General features: G+C 42.3%; 1 protein-coding gene across 1 annotated transcript in view; it reads left to right on the forward strand.

Annotated features, from left to right (window-relative positions):
- The first annotated feature begins 427 nt into the window (after positions 1-427).
- The window catches only part of LOC148350022 (netrin receptor UNC5D-like), a 256,248-nt gene continuing 240,490 nt past the window's right edge, over positions 428-16,185 (forward strand). Inside the window, exon 1 of the mRNA XM_088320282.1 lies at positions 428-716. Within this exon, the coding sequence (XP_088176408.1) occupies positions 623-716 (94 nt within the window). The 5' untranslated portion in view covers positions 428-622. The remainder of the gene's footprint in view (positions 717-16,185) is intronic.

A 16,185-nucleotide genomic window follows, 5' to 3' on the forward strand; every position in this document is an offset into this window, starting at 1 on the left:
TTTGGGGGTGCCTGAGCACCTCCAAAATCGGGCTGGTTACGCCCATGTTTACAACGCTTTGAGCTGAGAACTAGTGAGACAAAGTTTTATAACGATTTTTAATCAAAAAGTAGGAGTGAGCGTCATACACAAATAAATACAGTACGGTAAATGTTTTTTCTATTAATAAAATGAATAAAATCTGATATAACACTGCTTCGTGGTCTCAATCAATAAATTGTATAGCTACAATGACGTATCGCGAGATTCGCGATCATTGGACCAATCAGCGGGCAGATGCTCATTAATTAAAAGGAAAACAACACCACGTGACTTTCTCTCTTTTGCGCGCTTTCTCCCTATCTCTCCTCCACCTAACTCTTCCTCCTCCTTTCTTCTTCTTCTCTTTTTTCTTCTTCTTCTTCTTCTTGTCCGTCTTCTCCTCCGCACTGCGTTACCGGCGGGAGGTAGCGCTTCGGTTCGGACACTTGGACCAGCCGAGACGGTTCTGGAATTAGTAAAACAAGTCAAAAGAAGACGAAGAAAAGAGAAAGAATAATAGTGTTTTATGAAGTGTCTTCCATTCTGGTAGCCCACAAATGCGCGGGTGCCCGTGCGGAGAGCCGCTTCGGACGCAGCCGTGATGGGACCCCGGAGCTCCGGGGGACGCGCGACTTCAGCCGCGCCGCTCCTGCCGCTTCTGGTGCTTCTTCTGCCGGCCGGCGCGCTAGGACGAGGTAAGCCCGTCAGCCTTTCGAGTAACGTCGCCGGGGAAGTTGTGCGTGGGAGTTCGGGTCGCGGGTTCGAGTGATGGCAAGTGGACGCGTGGAGTGTGTGGGCGTGGCTGTGTGTGGTTTTGCACGGTGGTTTTGAGGTTCTTGGGTCGAATCCCGGTGGTGTTGGATCAGCGGTCGGTTGGAAAATGCATGGCTATACCTGTCAAGCTCCAGGGCTCCGTGCCCTTACAAACTGTCGTTTTTTCCCTTACAAAATACAAACTAATCTTACTCCATATTTTTTTCCCAAACGTGTTTATTGATGTAGTTTAACATGCTATATTGTACATGTGTTTCATTATGTCATATATATTGTTAATTAACATTTTGTTGTGAGATACTGAGTTGCTGGTTTATTATACAGAAGTTAAAAAATGAAGTCGCTTGGACGTTCACTGTAGAAGGAAAAATACATGTAAATATAATTAAGTAGAATAATACATTTTCTTATTCAAATGATTAATTCATTTTCTGCATTAACTTATTGTTGGTAGTATACTGATTAAAGGGATAACCACAAACCTGTCTTTTTTCATTTTCTCTTTTTATACTTCCTTTTTTTCTTAACTTCTTTATACCACATCATCATTCGTAATATAATGTATCAAAGCAAGTGAGCCGTTTGAGAGCCGTTTCTCTTTAATGAGTTGAGCCAAAAGAGATGGACTTCCTTTCACTACACAAATAGCACATGAAATCCGATGTTTTTTAAGACCACGCTCGCTTCGTTTGCAAAAAAAAAAAAAACAAAAAAAAAAAACGATACGGAGATAGAGGCTACCGCGGCAAACTCGTTTCGAGATAGTTGGTGTATACTGGATGGTACCCATCTTATCTCATCTCATTAGCCGTACCGCTTATCCTCATTAGGGTCGCGGGGGGGCTGGAGCCCATCCCAGCCATCTCCGGGCAGTGGGCAGGGGACACCCTGAACTGGTTGCCAGCCAATCGCAAGGCACACGGGGACAGACAACTCACTCGCTCGCTCATTCACACCTAGGGACAATTTGGACCGGCAAATTCACCTGAAATGCATGTTTTTGGAACGTGGGAGGAAACCGGAGTGCCCAAAGGAAACCCACGCAAGCACGCGGAGAACATACAAACTCCGCACAGGAAGTCTGGAGCTGGAATAGAACCCACGACAGGTTCCCATGACATGAACTGTGCTGCACAAGCGCTAACCACTGCGCCGCCGTGCTGCCTGGATGGTACCCATCATTGACAAATTTGCGTTTTTCCGTACAGATTTTCTCATACGTCGTACACGTCTTAAAATGCATGATAAACGTACTTTGTACGGCAAAAACGTACAGGTTGACAGGTACGGCATAGGTTTCTGCGGTCGGTTGGAAAATGGATGGCTGAACATTGATTGATCTTTACTCGCCGTTGTATTTGTTTTTTTCTGTATGATACCAGTACATATAAACATATTAAATTCGCTCTAAAATGTATCTAACTTACATTAAAACTCGTATCACAAATGTTTATTCCAGTATCGACGGTAATGATATCGGAATATATACATCAGAAAAAACTAAAAATACACAGCTGTGGAATTCACACATATTCGTCCTATATGCATTGATACTGATTCGATACAAATACAAGTTGATTGAAGCTGTAATCACTGAAAACGGTATCAAAACAAATACAATGAAAAGCATAAAGTTGAGTAGAATATGAGGTATCAAATTTTTAAGTGATATCAGTATTTAATCTAGGTATCATTGACCGTTCAATCAAGCATTAAGACTGGTTTCCGTCTAAAATGTGGTATTGAACATCATCTACTGGCAAAAAAATAAGGGCTGCAATTTATTCGAATTTGGATTGATGAATCTGATTGTCATATGTGTAATTTTTCATGAATTACGGTAGTTTTTGTCAATCTGATTAAAAACTATATCTATTCATGAATTTACTGTAATTGGATGCTATCGGTTGATAACGTTGGTCATTCGATCTGCAGACATGTCGTTTTTGAAAGCAAAAGCTAATATTTGCAAATATTTTATTTTGGAAATCACGAATATAATCAGTTTATTTTTATTGAAATCTTTGAATATCTCCCAGTTCTTTGCGTCACGTCTTTTTGGGATCATGTAGGGGCGGCAGTAGCTCAGGAGGTAGAGCGCTTGTCTTGGGACCAAGGGATCCCAGTTCGAATCCCGGCTCATCCGTGTTACATGTCAAAGTGTCCTTGGGTAAGACACTGAACCCCTAATACCCCCAATTAGCAGGTTAGCGCCTTACATGGCTGCAAGGCCGCTATTGGGAAGTAATTGATTTGAAAAGCGCTATATTAATGCAGATTATTTCATTTCATTTCATGTAACCATTTAAAATAGCTACTATAATATGTTTTGATAACAATTACGTATACAGTATTTACTATTAGAGAAAAGGTGAATTAGAAGGGGGATTACCTCATGTGCAGTCCCTTCTCAAGGTTTTTTCATTTAGCTCATGTTGAGGTTTTGAGTTTTTCCTTGCCCTCATGTCGGTTGTAGATCAGGGGATGATGTCATAATAGTCTGTAGTTTGGAATAATCTGTGGTCTGTGCAGCCCTTTGAGACTCCTTGTGATAAAGGGCCAAACAAATAAACATGACTTGACTTGACACGTTAAGATAAATGAAGATCCAAATACTGTAAATTCCGGACTATAAGCCGCTACTTTTTTCCCTAACTTTCAACCCTGCGGCTTATTCAGTGATGAGGCCAATTTATGTAATTTTTCTAGCGGCGCTCGAGTGTTGCTACCATTAACTGCCCTGTCAAAGCTATATTATTATTATTATTATTAAAGCTTTGAAAACCCTCTCGGTGTACCGTCTTTCTTTGTAAATATGTGTAACCCATGTATAATATGTTTTTGCAACTGTATATTTTTGTAATGTATTTATTTTAGACACTTATTCTGATATGTTTTGAACGGGTGAACGAAAAATGAGGGGCGGAACAAACGCGGGGTGCCGAGTTTAAGTGGGGACCGCTAAAGGTGAGGGACAGACAAGGAAAGAAGAGGGGGTAAAAAGTTGGTAAAAGAAAAAGGAGTTGCGTGAGTCAATGTGTTCATCTGATATATTTTTCCCAACGAGACCTGGACTCTGCAGGTCTACATCAAACCTTAAGTACCGGTATCATTTTCCGTTCATTTTGCTGGCTGTGATTTTTGGACTGTGGACTTTAATGAAGGACATTTAGTTTCAATCGCGGGACTTGAAGTCGGGTTTGGGTTAATTTTGTGTTTGTGTTACATGTTTAAATGTGGGCGCGTGCGGCTTATATACAGGTGCGGCTTGTGTATGTACAAAATCGGTTTTCTTCTTAAAATGTGATGGGTGCGCTCTATAGTCCGGAATTTACGGTAGTCTTTATTCATAGGAACAGTGGGTATTATTTAGCGCTTCCCAGTGGTTAAAGAAATACCTTTATACATTAACTATTACCATAGCTAATGATGTAAAAAGCAAAAATACACTCACTCAATTCAAGCGCTTCTTAAATGTGGTTTTGCATTGTCGGGTTTGAGGTTGTGGGTTCGAATCTCCGCATGGGTTTCTGCGGTCAGTCGGAAAACGGATGGCTGAATATTGATTGATGTTGACTCGCTTTTGTTTTTGGAGTATTTTCTTACTCCTCATGTCCCAAACTTCTTGAAAGAGTTCTTAAAAATCAGATTTAAAAATACACTCTCCTGTTCTTTTCCTCACAAGGGCAAATCAACTGAAAATCCTTTGATTGCTCACTAAGAATGATTTATGCAGGAAATGGGACACACGCAATAGAATCTGGTATCAAAGAGATTGATATAATTAACAATGTGTTGATGCGGAGGTCCGGAACCTTTTTAACTCAAAAGAAATGAAAAATATGATTATTATTGTTGGGAGTTACACCATATGTTTTAAGACAAAATAGATAGATGGATAGATACTTTATTCATCCCCCTAGGGAAATTCACACTTCCAGCAGTATCCTTTTGTTGTTTATTAACAGATTAACAGGATGGCCTCGGGGTGCTGTGTTGTAGTTTAGCAACAGCGGAGTGGATGACGTCACACGCTAGGCCAAAAGTTCGACGTCCCTGCAGCAGATGGAAATCTTTGTGCCCAGGGTCACGCCACCTCGTGTTCACGTAGATAGCGAGTCCGCCTCCTCTCCGCTTCCCGCAGGCTTTTGTGTCTCTGTCTGTCCTAACAGCGCTGAAGCCGGGTAGTTCCACGTTAGCATCCGGGATGCTAGACGTGAGCCACGTTTCCATAAAACACAGCAAACTGCACTCCCTGTATGCTTTGATGTTTTTCACCAGCACAGCCAGTTCGTCGGTCTTAATTGGTAGAGAGTTCACATTTACCATGATTACGGATGATACCGAAGGCTTATAACGCCGCTAGCCGCTTAGCCTTCACCTTAGCTCCGGTTCTGCAGCCACGATAGGACCCCACGACAATTGGCATTTGATGATTTCAGAATATCTATGAAATAATACTAATGCCAGAGCCTGTGTCCCATATGAACTTATATACCACTAAAATGTGTTCCCCCCTGCAGTTGCTTAAGAGAGGTGAGGTTAAATTGGTTCCAAAACGAGGTGCAAGCAGATTTCTCTCATAAAAGTGTAACAAAATACTGCAAACAAGAAGGATACCGATGTAGTTAGGGGAGAGCTGTCACTTAGGCAATCACGACAAGAGCGCAATATGTGCAGCGATCCGCCTGCCCCTACCGCTCACCGGATCATTTTGCTCTGGTTTCTTGGCTGACATTTTCGTGTGTTTACAGTTTGTTCTGTGTGCTTTCATTATTAAGTGTCTTACTGGTGAACATGGGGTTTATTGAGCTTCCATGTAAAATAATTTTTAAGACATATTCAGCCAAAACTGGGACTGTAGGTGTCTCACCGTAGGTGTTAATCGTAATTTAAACTTAGCTGTTTTTATTCTTGACTCGTGGAAAACCGCTACATTCATGACTTTTGTACTTCAATCATTGCGGCGACTGTCACGACCAAAACGGAATCAGGACCCAATTGCGTAACGTTTACCACATGTTTTATTGAAAGGAAGAGGAAGGGCTGCGCCCACGATCCGGTGCTCGCTGGACGCGGGAGGCATGTCGCTCTCACAATCAGATTGTGATCCGAATACGGAAGGGGATCTTCCGTAGCGGGCGATGGCGGTGTCAGGGATGGAAAAACAGTTCGCTAGCCGGGACAGGAAAGCAAAAACATGGTCAAGGTCAGAAATGGGTCGTAAGCCTGGACGGGAGAGCAGACGCAGTCGGGATCAAACCCGGGTCGTAGCCGGAGTCAGGGTCAAAAAGGCTTGCCTTGTATCAACAGAGCTTTCGCAGACAGACTGACAAAAGGAGAGTGACAGGACCGGGCTTAAAAAAGTGGAGGGAGCCAATCAGGTAGCCCACAGCGGCTCGAGCCAAATAAGCGGGCACAGGTGATTCAAATCGGTAATCAAGGCAGGCAACATTTCTGAAATGGCCATTACCCGATGCTAGTTGGCCGCTCTCTAAATCGCTTTCTTACTCTGAAGTTTGGTATTGTAAGAGTTTGTGCAATTATACATTTGGTGCAAAAATGGTCATCATAGTGCAAGAAAATAGTTAACATTGTGCAAGGTGAGCAGTAAACATAGTGCAGTCAACATGTGCAAGAAACATAGACATGAGTACCATTTTACGTTCGTATGAGGTAGTGTTTTTGCAAGAGTTTTTCAGTTTTTTGTGCGGTGTGTGTTTAGGGTGGTAATGGCTCTGGGGAAGAAACTGTCTCTGAGTCTGTTTGTTTTTGTTTTTTGTGACCTGTAGCGCTTGCCGGAAGGCAGCAGGTCGAAGAGGTGGCCGGTGTGAGAAAAGTCCTTGATGATGTTTTCTGCTCTGCTGAGGTAGCGAGAGGAGGCAATGTCCTCCAGACTGGGCAGACAGCAACCGATGATTTTCTGGGCTGTTTTGTTGACCCTCTGGAGCATTTTCCTGTGTGCTGCTGTGCACCCATTATACCACACCGTAATGCAGTACGTTAGAATGCTCTCCACTGTGGCTTTGTAAAAGGACACCTGCAGCTGCTGTTTTAGATGATTTTTCCTGAGCACTCTCAGGAAATGCAGTCGCTGCTGGGCCTTCCTTACCACCGCTCTGGCGTTTGCAGACCAGGAGAGGTCGTCGGAGATGTGCACACCCAGAAAGTAGGTTTTGGATCAGGGGATGGTGTCATAATAGTCTGTAGTTTGTAATCGTCTTTGATCTGTGCAGCCCTTTGAGACTCTTTGTGATTAAGGGCTCTACAAATAAACATGACTTGACGTGACTTGACGTTAGAGATTAAAAATGACACACTGGCCCTTTAATCCATACTAAATGGAGAAAATAGAGACAAGTTTGAACTTTATAAGGACACCTCAAGTGAAGCACCCCACCTTTCAAGTGCCCAATTAAAGAAAAAATCAGACCATCGATCGGTTATCCGAACGTCAGTACGATCCTCAACGTTGGAGCCCGGATTCGGACGTTTCTGAGCAGGGAAGATATACGTATTTAGCCTCCGGCAGATTGCGCAAAAAGCTAGCGGCAGCGAACGCAGCAGGAATAAAAGGCCAGCACGGCCTTGTTTTATGTTTGCCTCGAAATGACTTTTCTCGGCCGGCGACTTTGATTGAAGCCACGTCGGGACGGAGACGAGCCGCTCGGCCGCCGTCGCTCGCCTGCTCGGCGGGAGATTGCGACGAGCTCGCTTTCGCTTCTGCATTATTGAAGGAGAACACATTTCTCGGGCAGGAGACATTGAGGTTGGGGGGGATGTAGGGGTGGGGAAACCCCCCCCCCGGCGCTCGGTTATGCTGATGAAGCGGGCCGGACGATGCTGGAGCCGAATATCCATTGTTGCTTTATTTTGAAAGGGGTCGATAGCCATTGTCTGATTATTTTAGAACGGATCGATATGGAGGAAGCTCGGCCTCCCTGGACGGAGGTTGTCGATCGGAGACAATGCTTTTATTGTGAAGGCGATGTATCGGAGTTTCCTTTGTTCTTACGGGTGATTGATGGTAAAACGGTGACGCTTCATTGGCAGCATCGATATGTATTGCAGTGTTTTCGTTTGCCCGCGTCCCTGCGTCCTAGATGCATTATTTTTGCTGGGGACGCATCGTGTCAAATCAACGTGCGTCCCCGGGACGCAACTTTTTTGACCAGAAATTGTCATTATCATTTTTTAACAAAGATTTACCGCACTCCAAACTTTTCGTGAGGCAGATTTGCCATTGTTTTTTTGGTCTCGCGGTTCGAGTTATCGTATGCACGCCGATCTCCAGTTCAAGTCGTGTAGTGAAAGTCCGTTTCTTTTTAGAGATCCGGCTCTTTCGGCTCAACTCATTAAAGAGAGCCGGCTCTCAAACGGCTCACTTGCTTTGATGCATTATATCACGAATGATTATGTTGTATAAAGAAGTTAAGAAAAAAAGGAAGTATAAAAGGAGGAAATGAAAAAAAGACAGGTTTGTGGTGATCCCTTTAATCGGTATATTACCAACAATAATTTAATGCAGAAAATGAATTCATAATTTGAATAAGAAATTGTATTATTTTACTTAATTACATTTGCATGTATTTTTCCTTCTACAGTGAACATCCAAGCGACTTCATTTTTGAACTTTTTTTATAATAAACCTCATTCATGTCGAGCAACTCAGTATCTCACAACAAAATGTTCATTAACAATATATATGATATAACGAAACACATGTACAATATAACATGTTAAACTACATAAATACGTTTGGAAAAAAAATATGGTGTAAGACTATAGATCAACAAGGGAAAACAGAATACAGAATTGCTGTTGATTTTCATAATACAAAGGTACAACAAAATTGGAGAGCTTCTCCTTTCAGTGCAAGAAAACAATTTAGAGAGCAGCTGGCAAGCTTCAAGCTAGCATCGGGTAACGACGACTTTAGAAAAGTCTCGGCTAATATTAAAATGCATGAGTAACGGATGTAGCGTTTTTTTACGAGTTCTAACTCTACGTCATCTGTTTCATGTGTAATGGATCTGTTGTTGGTGACTAGTGAGGCTTGACAAGAGTGGTTTGTGAGAGTTGTTAGGCTAGCCGTAGCAGTAGGCCAGACCTGCAGCTTTGCAAATGCTTCTTTTTCCCGACGCCAACTCAGTCGAACCCAGGAAGCCATAACAATCCACGCAGCACCCGCTATTTCTTTGCGTTCTCCTGACTTTTCTCAGAGTCCAACTCAATTAATTACTTTCTTTTAAACGTAACGAGATGCTTGAAGCTTCTAGCTGTCGCGTTGCTCCGTTGTTTGTTTTGATGGCCAGTTGTTCGCCCTCAAAACCTAAATGTTTGACTAACTTCATATGCCAGGCCATCACAGTCGCACACAGTTGGTGGCATAGTGTGCTGGTTGCCACCTTTGACTCGCCTTAATTGGATAGTGCCGTTAAATTTTTTCAAATCTTTGGAAAAAACGCAGTGTCTTGCGATTACACAATAGCACTATGTCCAGCGCAATATCGATTCGATTTTAGCGCTCGTTTATGCTGATAAAGCGGGAAGGACAACGCTGAAGCCCATTATCCATTGTTGGATTATTTTAAAACGGATCAATATGAAGGAAGCTTGGCCTTTCGGGACGGGGATCGTCGATTAAAGACGATGCTTTTATTTTGAAAGTGATGCCGGAGTTTCCTTTGCGCTTATGGGTGATTGATAGCGAAACGGTAACGCTTCATCGCCGCAGAGCTATTAATATACGCACGTAATTGTGTTGGATTGTTCGGCACATCTTTTCATTTTCCAAAAATCATTAGACAACACCGGAATCAATATTTATTACCGCAAACCACATTTTTTGCAGTTTTGAAAAGTCGATAAATGGATAAATAATTATTCTTTACCGTATCAAGGTTTTTCTTGGCTCTACAAAAAATGTGTTAGAGTAACTCTTTCCGCTGTAGGATCTGTCGCCGGTTCTTTTAAAGCAGGGGTGTCAAACTAATTTAGCTGGGGGGCCATATAGTAAAAAATACATTATTATGGGGGGCCGGACTAGAAAATGCATGGTAAAAAAGTGTGCCTTAGATGGAGGTCTTTTTGGAGGCTCACAATTTTATTTTTATATTTTTTAGAGGGGATCTCAATTTATTGGTTAAATCGCATAGTGCAAATCAAATCACAGCGTGTTGGAAATTCCCCGAATCATATTGCTCTGGGTTGTTGGCTGACATTTTCGTGTGTTTAGAGTTTGTTCCGTGGGCTTTCATTATTAAGTGTCTGACTGGTGAACAGGGTTGGGTAGGATTACTTTAACTGGATTACTTTCAATGACTTTTGGATTACTCCAATACCAAACATGCTAATAAAAGACAAAAGAAACTAAATATGAATAAAATGATGACTCACAACTCGTGGTAAGCTTTCTCTCCTGGCTTTGATCTCTTTGATCTCCGGCAAAACGAACATAAAATGCGACAGAAACAAAATGAAAATAAATCTAAACAGCTTGCCAACATCATTTTTGCTGTTTCATGTATTCCGTTACTCCCCAAGCCTGCACAAAATTTAGTAATTTTTTTTAAACAAAGGTGCTTAAATTGTTTGGGTGTTAGGGCATTTGGGTTGGCCATGTTCAAAAATTTGTTTTGTGTGTTTGTTTGCCACCTATGGGTGAACATTGCTATTACAAGTTAAAACTGAACTTTGTGCGTTGTAAGGCCTCTCCAAGATTGGATTTGGGCGCGCTGCACTTGAACAGGTTATTAAAGGTGCAGTGTTCATTTTAGCTGTGAAAAGTAATGGGTCCCGGGGACTCGCATGCTCAAAAATCTATGGGTCCCAACAGAGATCTATGGGTCCCAGAGGTTGAAATTGTAAATCGGCAACAAATATATAATAAAAATCTATGTATTCATTCTGTTTTAATCATCAAATTATTAATTCATTTTCTGCATCAATTTATTGTTGGTAATATACCGATTAAAGGGATAACCACAAACCTGTCTTTTTTTCATTTTCTCCTTTTATACTGCCTTTTTTTCTTAACTTCTTCATACAAAATAATAATTCGTAATATAATGCATCAAAGCAATTGAGCCGTTTGAGAGCCGGCTCTCTTGAATGAGTTGAGCCGAAAAAGCCGGTTCTCTAAAAAGAGACGGACTTTTCACCACACAACCCGAGATCGTCGTGCAGACGAAAACTTGAACCGCGAGACCAAAACAACAATGGCGGATCTGCCTGACGAAAAGTTTGGAGGGCGGTAAATTTTTGTTTGAAAAAAAATGTAATCGAGTAATAATGACAATTTGGTGTCGAAAAAGTTGCGTCCCGGGGACGCACGTTAATTTGAGACTATGCGTCCCCAGCAAAAATGATGCGTCTAGGACGCAGGGACGCGGGCAAACCAGAACACTGAAGGTGCTTATTAATGTCAAACCGTATCCCTGGATCACAACGTAAGGCTTTTTTCTGGTATGTAGTTTTTTTTTTTTTTTTACATCTAAGCGGCGATTAAAAATACAACTGGAAACATTCGCCAGTGCTGTTTTTGAATTTACATGATTTCCTGCGGGAAATCTTGCAGCAATATTTCTGTAAAGAGTGTAGAACACGAAGAGCGGCGGACAAGATTTTCTGGCTAATAGGCAAACCTCTGTAGTGGTTCTACTAAAGCTTCAGCCGCCTCCGATCACAAATATACAATTGTTGGCGGTTTCTCGGGACTCGTGGGAATTACTTCGGGTAATGAGCCCGGGTGCGACTTCACCCGGTCGCTATTACGTGCAGCTAGCGTTCCATGTGCCACGCCATGGCACCTAATAAACGGCTCGGAGTTCCGCGGGAATAATGGCTTGCCAGTTTAGCCCTTTGACTTTCACGCCGCCCACAGTGCATGTGTGGCGTATAGGGAAAAGAGGCAGGGTGACGGGGTGAAAGGAGTAGGGGGGGGGGTGACGGAGCTAACGGGGCGTCCACAAAGCCATTCCGAAGCGAGCTCAAGGACGTCGCCTCAATGTCGTGATTCAACGACCATATACGGCGATGACAAATGTCCTGACGCGAGGGTGCAACCAGACGGTGTTCCTGGGGAAAAGTAGAAGGCGGGGAATGAGACGAATGGGGCTTCGTTGTGGGGAATGCTTAAAGCGTCTCTGGTGTTGGCCGGGACTGATCGTTTGTCTACCGCGTCTGCTATCAGATGAATCAACTCGTGCATGAATCACACACGAGCATATATTTAACGCGTTTCTGCCCTACCGAGGCCACTTTAACATGTTGACTCAAGGTTTGAAAGTTTCAAACGTTTTGAAACACAGAAATTCAAATCTCCCAATAAATAAGGTGATCAAATAGCCCTGCGCAGCTACGTACTTACCTAACTTACTCCTTCCTACTAGTACTTTCAAAACCTACCCCCCTACTTTTAGACAGACGAACTGGGCAAACACCCTACCATCCACACCTAACGACAGACCTACTCATTGACAAACAATTAATCCAACCGCCTATTACGTCAACTACAACCTCTACTTACCTACCCACCATCCGACCAATGATACAGTAAACCCACCTGGTTGTCTTCTACCAGACCACCCTCCTCATGACCTACTGTTGGGTCTAAATCGACCACTAAAGTGTGGGAGAGCTCAAAATTTTTTTGGCTAACCGTAGAAGAAAATCTACCAGGCAAAGACTTAAGTTTTGAAACCAGTTGAAACCGGGGAGCTGAGATCTTTCGATAATCTCTCTCTTATTGATATCACAAGACATGGAAAAGTACTGGTATGCTGAGACAAAACGCAAAAGACCACCCTCCCCCCCTGGAAAAATACCAACACCTTCAAACTTAGACAAGGAGACTAAGAGACACAAAAAGGGAACATCAAACTGTTTAGAAATACACACCTTGAGCAAATATGTTTAAGCCTACTTTACACCTACCTACCCAGTACCTTTCTACTAACCAACTGAACCAAGTACTTAACATTGTGATTTCCTACCTATTCAACAACTAGCCAGTCACACTATTGTATGAAACACTAGCTGAAAAACTATATTTTGTGTTGTGTTATTATTTGCCAGGCTATCTACTAATTTATCCCTGCTCCTACCTAACCTTACACACATTTCTACCACCAACCTAGTTTGACCAACCCAAGTACCTACTGTACCTGCTATCCTATTTAATTGAACAAAGTACGTATGTTTTGTCCAAAACTCCCTACCTACTGATCAATCTAGCTACGTACAGTCATACCTACCTACTATCTGATAACGTATCCTTGTCCCTACATACCAACCTAAGTACCTAACAACTACTAGAGGTAAGATCTTTGGCCTAGGCCTGAACCTGGCCTAAAACGACCTGAATTTGGACAGAGTTGGCCAAAATCACCTTTCTTCCTCCCTAATAATCAACCTACCTACCAACTGACTTATTGAGCAACTAATTTTAATACTAGCCTTCGTGGTACCAACTTGCCTAGATACTTATCATTTTACCTTCCTATAACTACTCCCCACCTTTCACTTGTTCTTTTTCCTTGCCTTAACTCTGACCAAACAGGGATTGGCTCCCATACACACACACAAAAACTGTGTACAGTAAATGATGCGACGATAGTTCTTCTCAACCGATGTGTCGCAACACGAGTCGCTGGGAGTCAGAGTTGTGACCAGGACCCCCATTCCAAATCCTAATGCCGAGGGCCAAGCAGGAAGGCTAGGCACCAATGTTGTAAGTCTTAGGTATGACACGGCCGAGGGGCGAATTAGCACCCTCCAAGTCTCGGGCTCTGGGTCTACCCCAAGGCCACCAAGTTAACTATATTAATTACCAACCTGGTCCCAAAGTGGCTAAAACCAGTGTCTGAAACTCATGAGAAAAAGTTAGCGGACACCAGGGCAGACAACTCTGAAAAGTTGCCTTGCCCAGCCATAAAGTTGCCTGCCCCATCTTTCAAAACTTGATTACAATAAGACGACAAATTGCAAAAAAAAACTCATCTTCATTCATGCAATGTTTGCGTTGCCTCGTTTGCTTCAAGCCTCGTGAACTCCTCTTTCCACGATGCTTTTAATGTACGTTTACCTTTTGTAGCAACATACATTTTGTTCGCTTCTTTTGAATCTTTTTTCTGGGGCTGAGGTTTTGGCTTGATTCCTAACCACTTATTTATTTTTCTTGTGTTCAATGTGCGTCTTTTTTGGAAAAGGATATGCAAATGCACTACATTACATTGCTCTGGAAAGTCCGGAAGCTCGAAGTTATTCGATGCAGTCTTCTGATTGGTTGCAGAGTATGCAAATTGCCAAACGAACTGATATTCCAAAATTTTCAAACTGAACGAAGATTTCGAAATCGGAATAAAGCAAATGTTTGATCTGACAAAGTTTTGAGAAAGTTTTCGTCCACTCGGGCGGAGACATTCTGAAAAGTTAGATGCCCGACGTAAAAGATGCACACCCCAGGCCTTTTTTCAGACACTGCTAAAGCAAATATTTAGTTTGCTGTAACTTAAGTTAGGACCGCACAATTTTTTAATAATAAGTTTTATTGAAGTTTAAACTACAATTAAATTACTTTAACCTGCTACCCACTGTTTCCTGTCAAACATTTGGTTGGGTAGGCTTAACGTAAAGCTAGGGTACAATACATTTCAATCCATCCAATATATACCGTAAATTCCAGACTATAGAGCGCACATGATTATAAGCCGCACCCACCACATTTCAGGAGGAAAACCGATTTTGTACATACACAAGCCGCACCTGTATATTAGCCGCATGCGCCCACATTGAAAAAAACGCAATACAAACACGAAATTAACCCATACCCGATACAGTCCAAAAAATGAACGGAAAATAATACTGGTACTTAAGATTTAATGCAGACCTGCAGAGTCCGGGTGCCCGTTGAAAGTAATCCAAGGAAAAAGTGTATATTTCCAAAGGTAAGGGTGGGAAAAATATATATCCACTATTGTCGGCCGCGTCTATAAACAGGTCTACCTTTACTCCACTTCCCGTCAGCCCGCGTTTGCCCCGCCCCTTCTTTCTCATTTGCTCGTGCAGAACATATCAGAATACGTTTCTAAAATAAATACATTACAAAAATATAAACACGCTAGCATCAGCTCTGTTTCCTTCCTTATCGGGCTGCTCGATTGCGTTTAGCTTGAAAGCTGCGTCACGTGCCTTTCTTTTTGCAGTTTGCATGATGAGGATATGTCTACGCTAATTTAATCTGTGCACAAGCTAAGAAGTTGCTTTTGTACTCGAGCGCCGCTGACATAAATTGGCCGCATCACTGGATAAGCCGCAGGGTTGAAAGTTTGGGAAAAAAGTAGCGGCTTATAGTCCGGAATTTACGGTACCTACTGCATATTTTTTCCCTTCAATCCAAGAGCATATGTTAATGTAGCATACTCATTTCGACACGCTCGACGAAATGCATTCCCCCCGACGGTGTTAATGCAGACTTGTTAAAGTTGATGCAGTGCACTTGAAGCCGGCGAAGGCCGTTGTCAAGGCAACCCAAGCAAACATTCACCAGCACCAAGGCAGGGTTTTATTCATCAAGTCGTACTTTTAAGACGTCAGCACTTCAGGCTGAACAACTCTTGAAGGGGGTACGCAACTCGGCGGCCATATCCAGACGCGACAATAGCCGCCATGACAGGACGCCCAAATTGAAATGTCAGCGCCCGACAAATGCGTGCTGAACGAAAACCGACGGCGTTATTAAGATGGATGCTAATCCCCGTCGGTACTCGCCGGTGGCCTGGACTCAAAAAGACAAAAAAAGTCTTATTAACGGACAAGGTTCGGTAGGGTTACTTTAACTGGATTACTTTCAATTACTTTTGGATTACTCCAATACCAAATATGCTAATAAAAGACAAAAAAACCTAAATATGAATAAAATGATGACTCCCAACACGTGGTAAGCTTTCTCTCCTGGCTTTGATCTCTTTGATCTCCGGCAAAAGTAACATAAAATGTGACAGAAACTAAAATGAAAATAAATCCAAACAGCTTGCTAACCCCAACCCTAGCATATTTGGTATTGGAGTAATCCAAAAGGAATTGAAAGTAATCAAGTTAAAGTAACCCTACCCAACCCTGTCCAGAACTACTGCTCAATAGAACGACAGTAATATTACGCAAATACTATTATACAATTACTACAAAAATACTTCTGCAGAAGTAATACAAAAATAAAACAACAGTAATACTACAAAAGTACTACATAAATACTACAAAAATGTGTTTATGGAAATGATTAATAAATACTACAGAAATATCACAAGAAAAATACTACAGATATATTACAGAAATTCTACTGTGGAAATACCACAAAAATAATACTCCAGAACCAGGGTTGGGTAGGGT

This window comes from Urocampus carinirostris, chromosome 16, assembly GCF_059441175.1.
Source record: "Urocampus carinirostris isolate Australia breed hairy pipefish chromosome 16, RoL_Ucar_1.0, whole genome shotgun sequence".
Classification (NCBI taxonomy): domain Eukaryota; kingdom Metazoa; phylum Chordata; class Actinopteri; order Syngnathiformes; family Syngnathidae; genus Urocampus; species Urocampus carinirostris.